The sequence below is a fragment of the Macrobrachium nipponense genome, chromosome 16 (assembly GCF_015104395.2).
Source record: "Macrobrachium nipponense isolate FS-2020 chromosome 16, ASM1510439v2, whole genome shotgun sequence".
NCBI classification, from domain to species: Eukaryota; Metazoa; Arthropoda; class Malacostraca; order Decapoda; family Palaemonidae; genus Macrobrachium; species Macrobrachium nipponense.
Window position 1 is genome coordinate 66,879,852 of NC_087209.1, and position 8,690 is coordinate 66,888,541.

General features: G+C 44.6%; 1 protein-coding gene across 1 annotated transcript; it reads right to left on the reverse strand.

Moving 5' to 3' along the window:
* Positions 1-2,157: 2,157 nt before the first annotated feature.
* On the reverse strand, positions 2,158-8,123 carry LOC135195363 (uncharacterized). Its single transcript, XM_064221623.1, has 4 exons — positions 7,983-8,123; positions 7,607-7,852; positions 5,195-5,485; positions 2,158-2,526 (listed from the first exon to the last, which is right to left on the reverse strand). Exons 1-4 carry the CDS (start codon positions 8,121-8,123, stop codon positions 2,158-2,160), a joined length of 1,047 nt encoding a protein of 348 aa, XP_064077693.1.
* Positions 8,124-8,690: the final 567 nt, after the last annotated feature.

An 8,690-nucleotide genomic window follows, 5' to 3' on the forward strand; every position in this document is an offset into this window, starting at 1 on the left:
GGAAACTTACTGCCATCTGTTCTGATTTATAGTATTACACTTGATAAACTAACTTAGAAGACGCTTTATCCTACTATTTTCACACTAATCTTATCACCGATAGTTCACGAACACTTCTAGATATTTCTCAAATTCTAGTCGTATGTTAAACTTGTGATATCTGTTGATTAATCTGACTTCACGCGGGTACGACTCACCAAGCAAGATGGCTACTTACGAGACTCCAGTCCATTTTCAGACTCCAACCCATTTTCAGTCCTCCATCCATTTTCAGACCCCAGCCCATTTTCAGACTCCATCATATATTCAGACTCCAGCTCATTTTCAGACTCCAGCATATATTGACTCCAGCCCATTTTCAGACTCCAGTCCATTTTCAGACTCAACCTCATTTTCAGACCCAAAACAATATTCAGACTCCAACCAATTTTTAGACTCTAGTCCATTTCCAGTCTACAGCCCATTTTAGACTTCAGCTTATGTTCAGACTCTAGCCCATGATCAGTCACCAGTCCCTTTTCAGACCCAAGCCCATTTTCAGTCCTTTGTCTTTTTTCAGACTCCAGCCCATATCAGACCTCAGCCCATTTACACACCCCAGCCCATTTTCAGTCACAGTCCTTTTTCAGATTCTGGCCCATTTTCAGACTCAATCCTATATTCTACTCCTGCCCTTTTCAGACCCCAGCCCATTTTCAGATCCCAGACCATATTCAGGCTTCAGCTGATTTTCAGACTCCATCCCATAATCACATTCCAGCCAATTCTCAGACTCCAGCCATTTTCAGACTCCAGACAATTTTCAGACTCCAGTCCATATTCAGACCACTCCATTTTCATACTGCAGCAGATATTTAGACCACATCCCATTTTCAGACTCCAGCCCTTTTCAGACCCCAGCCCATTTTCAGACACCAGCCCATTTTCAGTCCCGAGTCCTTTTTTAGACTCCAGTCCATTCTCAGACCCCAACCCATTTCCAGTCCCCCATTTTCAGACCCTAGCCCATTTTGAAACCCTAGGCCATTTTCAGACCCCAGCCCATTTTAAGGCTCCAGTCCTATTCAGACTCCAGCCCATTTTTAGACCCACACCCATTTTCAGTCACCAGTCCATTTCCAGACTTCCGCCCATTTTCAGACCCCAGCCCATGTTCAGTCTCCAGTCCCTTTTAAGACTCCAGCCCATTCTCAAACTCCAGCCCATTTTCAGACTGCAGCCCATAATCAGACTCCAGTCCATTTTATGACTCCAATCCCATTTTCAGACCAAATCCTATTTTTAGACTGCAAGACATTTTAAGACTCCAGCCCATTTCAAGACTCCAGCCCATATTCAGACTCAAACCCATTTTCAGACTCCAGCCAATTTTCAGTCCCCAGTTCTTTTTCAGACTCCAGCCCATTTTCAACCTCAGCCCATTTTCATACCTCAGCCAATTTTCAAATTCCAACGCATTTTCAGACTCCAGCCAATTTTCATAGCATCCCATTTCAGACTCCAGCCCATATTCAGACTTCAGGCCATTTCCAGACCACAGCCCATTTTCAGACCCTTGACCATTTTCAGACTTAGCCCATATTGCAGACTCCTGCCCATTTTCAGACTCCAGTCCATTTTCAGACCTCAAACCGTTTTCAGACTCCAGCCCATATTCAGACCCTAGACCATTTTCCGACTTCAGCCCATATTCAGACTCCTGTCCATTTTCAGACTCCAGTCCATTTTCAGACCTCAGCCCATTTTCAGACCCCATTCCATTTTCAAATCTTTTTCAGATTCTTAGCCATTTTCAGACTCCAACCCATATACAGATTGAGCCATTTTCAGATTCCAGCCCATATTCAGACTCCACCCCATTTTCAGACCCCAGACCATTTTTAGACTCCAACCTCATTGTCAGACTCCAGCCAATATTGAGATTTCAGCCCATTTTCAGACCACAGCCCATATGGGGCTGCTGCCCATATTCAGACTCTAGCCCATTTTAAGACTCCAGTCCATTTTCATACTCCAGCCCATTTTCAGTCACCAGTCCTTTTTCAGACTCCAGCCCATATTCATACTCCAGCCCATTTCCAGACTCCAGCCGATTTTCAGATTCCAGCACATTTTCAGACTTCAGCCCATATTCAGACTCCTGTCCATTTTCAGACCTCAGCCCATTTTCAGACCCCATTCCATTTTCAAATCTTTTTCAGATTCTGAGCCATTTTCAGACTCCAACCCATATACAGACTCCAGCCCATTTTCAGACCCCAGACCATTTTTAGACTCCAACCCATTGTCAGACTCCAGCCAATATTGAGATTTCAGCCCATTTTCAGACTGCAGCCTATTTTCAGACTGCTGCCCATATTCAAACTCTAGCCCATTTTCAGACTCCAGTCCATTTTCATACTCCAGCCCATTTTCAGTCACCAGTCCTTTTTCAGACTCCAGCCCATATTCATACTCCAGCCCATTTCCAGACTCCAGCCGATTTTCAGATTCTACCCAATTTTCAGATTCCAGCCCATTTTCAGACTGCAACCCATTTTCAGACCCCAACTAATTTTCAGTACCTAGTCCTTTTTCAGACTCCAGCCCATTTTAAGACTCCAAACCATATTCAGACTCGAAACCATATTCAGACTCCATACCAAATCAGACCCCAGCCCACTTTCTGACCCCAGCCCATTACCATTCCCCAGTCCTTTTTTCTAATTTAAGCCCATTTTCAGACTCCAGCCCATATTCAGACTCCAGCCCATTTTCAGACCCCAGTTCATTTTCAGACTACAGCCCATATTTAGACTCCAGAACATTTTCAGACCCCAGTCAATTTTCAGACCCAAGTTCATTTTCAGTCCCCAGCCTTTTTCAGACCACCCATTATCACACTCCAGACCATTTTCAGATTCCAGTCCATTTTCAGACTCCAGCTCATATTCAGACTGCAGCCCATTTTCAAACCCAAGCCATTTTCAGACTTCAGCCTATTTTCAGACCCCACCCATTTTCAGACTACAGCCCATATCAGACCTCAGCCCATTTTCAGACCCCAGCCCATTTTCAGTCACAGTCCTTTTTCATATTCCGGCCCATTTTCAGACTCCACCATATATCCATACTCCAGCCCATTTTCAGACCCCAGCCCATTTTAAGACCCCAGACCATATTCAGAATTCAGCCAATTTTCAGACTCCAGCCCATAATCAGATTCAGCCAATTATCAGACTCCAGCCATTTTCAGAATCCAGGCCATTTTCAGACTCCAGTCCATATTCAGACCACTCCATTTTCATACTCCAGCCGATATTTAGACCACAGCCCATTTTCAGACTCCAGCCATTTTCAGACCCAAGACCATTTTCAATCCCCCATTTCCAGACCCTAGCCCATTTTGAAACCCTAGCCCATTTTTAGACCCCAGCCCATTTTAAGGCTCTAGGTCATATTCAGACTCCAGCACCATTTTCAGACTCCAGCCCATTATCAGTCACCAGTCCTTTTGCAAACCCCAGCCCATTTTCAGACTCCAGACCATTTTCAGTTTCCAGTCCCTTTTAAGACTACAGCCCATTTTCAAACTCCAGCCCATTTTCAGACTCCAGCCCATTTCATGACTCCAATCCCATTTTCAGACCAAAGCCCATTTTTAGACCGCAGGCCACTTAAAGACTCCAGCCCATTTCAAGACTCTAACCCATATTCAGACTACAACCCATTTTTAGACTCCAGCCCATTTTCAGACCCCAGTTCTTTTTCTGACTCCAGTCCATTTGCAGACCACAGCCCATTTTCAGACCACAGCCCATTTTCAGACTTCAGCCCATCTTCAGACTCCTGCCCATTTTCAGACTTCAGCCCATATTCAGACTCCAGCCCATTTTAGTACTCCAGCCCATATTCAGAGTCCCACTCATTTTCAGACCCCACCCATTTTCAGTACCCAATCATTTTTCATACTCCAGCGCTTTTTTAGATTCCACCCTATATTCAGACTCGAACCCATTTAAAGACTCCAGCCCATTTTCAGACTCCAACCCTTTTTAAGAAAACCCTATTTTCAGACTCCAGCCCATTTTCAGTCTCCAACATATATTCAGACTTCAGTCAGTCCTCTTGAAGACTCCAGCCCATAAACAGACACCAGTCCATTTTTAGAATCCAACCCATTTTCAGACCCGTGCACATTTTCAGTCCTCTGTCCATTTTCAAACACCAGCCCATTTTCAAACTCCAGCATATATTCAGACTCCAGCTCATTTTCAGACTCCACCCTATATTCAGACTCCAGCCCATTTTCAGACCAGTCCCTTTTCAGACTCCAGCCCACTTTCAGACCCAAACCCATATTCAGACTCCAGACAATTTTTAGACTCCAGTCCATTTCCAGTCTCCAGCCCATTTTAGACTTCAGCCCATTTTCAGTCTCCAGCACATGATCAGTCCCCAGTCCTTTTTCAGACTCCAGCCCATTTTCAGACTCCTGTCCATTTTCAGACCAAGCCTATTTTCAGACCCCAGCCCATTTTTAGATCCCTGCCCATTTTCAGACTCCCACCCATTTTAAGACACAAGCCCATTTTCAGACTCCAGTCCATTTTCAGACTCCAGCACATATTCAGACTCCAGTCCATTTGAAGACTCCAGCCCATAAACAGACACCAGTCCATTTTCAGACAACAGCCCATATTCAGACTCCAGTCCATTTTTAGATCCCAGCCCATTTTCAGACCCAAACCCATTTTCAGTCCTCCATCCATTTTCAGACCCCAGCCCACTTTCAGACTCCAGCATATATTCAGACTCCAGCTCATTTTCAGACTCCAACCTATATTCAGACTCCAGCCCATTTTCAGACCAGTCTATTTTCAGACTCCAGCACATTTTCAGACCCAAGCCCATTCTCAGACTCCAGCCAATTTTTAGACTCCAGTCCATTTTAAGTCTCTAGTATATTTTAGACTCCAGTCCATTTTCAGACTCCAGGCAATATTCAGACCCTAGTCCATTTTCAGACCCCATCACATTTGCAGACTCAATCCCATATTCAGACTCCAACCTATATTCAGACTCTCCCCTATTTTCTGACCCCAGCCCATTTTCATTCCCTAGTCCTTTCTCAGGCTCCAGCCTATTTTAAGACTCCAGCCTATATCAGACTCCAGCCCATTTTCAGACTCCAGCCAATTTTCAGACCCCAGACCATTTTCAAGTCTTTTTCAGATTCTGGCCCATTTTCAGACTCCAACCCATATTCAGACTCCAGCCCATTTTCAGACCCCAAAACATTTTTAGACTCCAACTCATTGTCAGACTCCAGCTGATATTGAGATTTCAGCCCATTTTCAGACCGCAGCCTATTTTCACACTGTTGCCCATATTCAAACTCTAGCCCATTTTCATACTCCAGTCCATTTTCATACTCCAGCCCATTTTCAGTCATCAGTCCTTTTTCAGACTCCACCCCATATTCATACTCCGGTCCATTTACAGACTACAGCCATTTTTCAGACTCCAGCCCATTTTCAGACTCCAGCCCATATTCAGACTCCAGCCCATTTTCAGACTGCAACTCGTGTTACACCCCAGCCCATTTTCAGTACCTAGTCCTTTTTCAGAATCCAGCCCATTTTCAGAATTCAGCCCATATTCCGACTCCAAACCATATCAGACTCCAGCCCATATTCTGACCCCAGCCCATTTGCAGTCCCCAGTCCTTTTTCTGATTCTGGCCCATTTTCAGACTCCAGCCCATATTCAGACTCCAGCCATTTTTCAGACCCCAGCCCATTTTCAGACCCCAACTCTAGTCCATTTTCAGACCCAATTCATTTTCTGTCCCCAGCCCTTTTTCAGACTCCAGCCATTATCACACTCCAACCCATTTTCAGACTCCAGCCCATTTTCAGATTCCAGGCCATTTTCACTCCAGCTCATATTCAGACTGCAGCCCATTTTCAGACCCAAGCCATTTTCAGACCCCAGACCATATTCAGACTGCAGGGCATTTTCACACCCAAGCCATTTTCAGACTCCAGCCCATATTCAGACTCCAACCCATTTTCAGACTAAACCCATTTACAGTCCTTAGTCCTTTTTCAGACTACAGCCCATATCAGACCTCAGCCCATTTTAAGACCATAACCCATTTTCAGTCCACAGTCTTTTTTCAGAATCCAGCCCATTTTCAGACTCCACCCTATATTCATACTCCAGCCCGTTTTCAAACCCCAAACCATTTTCAGACCCCAGACCATATTCAGACTTCAGCCAATTTTCAGACTCCAGCCCATAATCAGATTCCAGCCAATTCTCAGACTCCAGCCATTTTCAGACTCCAGTCCTTTTTCAGACTCCAGTCCATATTCAGACCAGTACATTTTCATACTCCTGCCAATATTTGGGCCACAGCCCATTTTCTGAATCCAGCCATTTTCAGACCCTAGCCCATTTTCAGACACCAGCCCATTTTCAATCCCAAGTCCTTTTTGAGACTACAGCCCATTCTCAGAACCCAGCCCATTTTCAGTCCCCCATTTTCAGAACGTAGCTCATTTTTAAACATCAGACCATTTTAAGGCTCCAGTCCATAGTCAGACTCCAGCCCATTTTCAGACTTCAGCCCATTTTCAGTCACCAGTCCTTTTCCAGACTCCAGTCCATTTTCAGGTTCCAGCCCATTTTTAGTCTCCAGTCCCTTTTAAGACTCCAACCCATTTTCAAACTCCAGCCCATTTTCAGACTGCAGCCCATAATCAGACTCCAGTCCATTTTATGAATATTCCCATTTTCTGACCAAAGCCCATTTTTAGATTGTAGGTCATTTTAAGACTGCAGCCCATTTCAAGACTCAAGACCATATTCAGACTCAAACCCATTTTCAGTACCAAGTTCTTTTTCAGACCCCAGCCCATTTTCAGACTCCAGCCCATTTTCAGACTCAGCCCATTTTCATACCTCAGCTAATTTTCAAATTACAGCACATTTTCAGACTCCAGTCCATTTTCAGACCATCCCATTTCAGACTCTAGCCCATATTCAGACTCCAGTCCATTTGCCGACCACAGCCCATTTTCAAACCTTAGCCCAATTTCAGACTTCAACTCATATTCAGACTCCTGTTCTTTTTCAGACTCTAGTCCATTTTCAGACCTCAGCCCATTTTCAGACTCCAGCCCATATTCAGAGTCCCACTCATTTTCAGACCCCACCCATTTTCAGTACCCAATCGTTTTTTTACACTCCAGTCCTTTTCCAGATTCATCCCTATATTCAGACTCGAACCTATTTTCAGACTCCAACCCATTTTAAGACAAGCCCATTTTCAGACTCCAGCCCATTTTCAGACTCCAGCATATGTTCAGACTCCAGTCCATTTGAAGACTCCAGCCCATAAACAGACACAAGTCCATTTTCAGACTCCAGCCCAATTTCAGACTACAGTTCATTTTCAGAATCCAGCCCATTTTCAGACCCCAGCCCATTTTCAGACCCCAGCCCATTTCAGATCCCAGTCCATTTTCAAACCCTGTCCATTTTCAGACTCCATTTTCAGACCCCGTCCATTTTCAAACTCCAGCATATATTCAGACTCCAGCTCATTTTCAGACTCCACCTCATTTTCAGACCCAAACCCATATTCAGACTCCAGCTCATTTTCAGACTCCAGCTCATTTTCAGACCCAAATTCATTTTCTGACTCCGGGATATATTTAGACTCCAGCTCATTTTCAGACTCCACCCTATATTTAGACTCCAGCCCATTTTCATTCTCCAGCCCATTTTCAGACTCCACCTCATTTTCAGACCCAAACCCATATTCAGACACCAGCCAATTTTTAGACTCCAGTCCATTTCCAGTCTACAGCCCATTTTAGACTTCAGCCCATTTTCAGACTCCAGCTCATGATCATTCTCCAGTCCCTTTTCAGACTCCAGCCCATTTTCAGACTACAGCTCATATGCAGACTGCAGCCCATTTTCAGACCCACCCTATTTTCAGACCCAAGCCCATTTTTAGATCCCAGTCCATTTTCACACTCCAGCCCATTTTCAGACTCCAGCCCATTTTCAGACTCCAGCACATATTCAGACTCCAGTTCATTTGAAGACTCCAGCCCATAAACAGACATCAGTCCATTTTCAGACTCTAGCCCATATTCAGACTCAAGTCCATTTTCATAATCCAGGCTATTTTCATACCCCAACCAATTTTCAGGCCTCTGTCAATTTTCAGACCGTAGCCTAGCCCAATTTTAGACTTCAGTCCATATTCAGACTCCTGCCCATTTTCAGACTCCAGCCATTTTCAGACCTCAGCCTATTTTCAGACTCCAGCCCATATTCAGAGTCCCACTCATTTTTAGACCCCACCCATTTTCAGTACCCAATAGTTTCTTACACTCCAGTCCTTTTTCAGATTCCACCCTATATTCAGACTTGAACCTATTTTCAGACTCCAGCCCATTTTAAGACTCCAGCCCATTTTAAGACAAGCCCATTTTCAGACTCCAGCCCATTTTCAGACTCCAGCATATGTTCAGACTCCAGTCCATTTGAAGACTCCAGCCCATAAACAGACACAAGTCCATTTTCAGACTCCAGCCCAATTTCAGACTACAGTTCATTTTCAGAATCCAGCCCATTTTCAGACCCCAGCCCATTTTCAGACCCCAGCCCATTTCAGATCCCAGTCCATT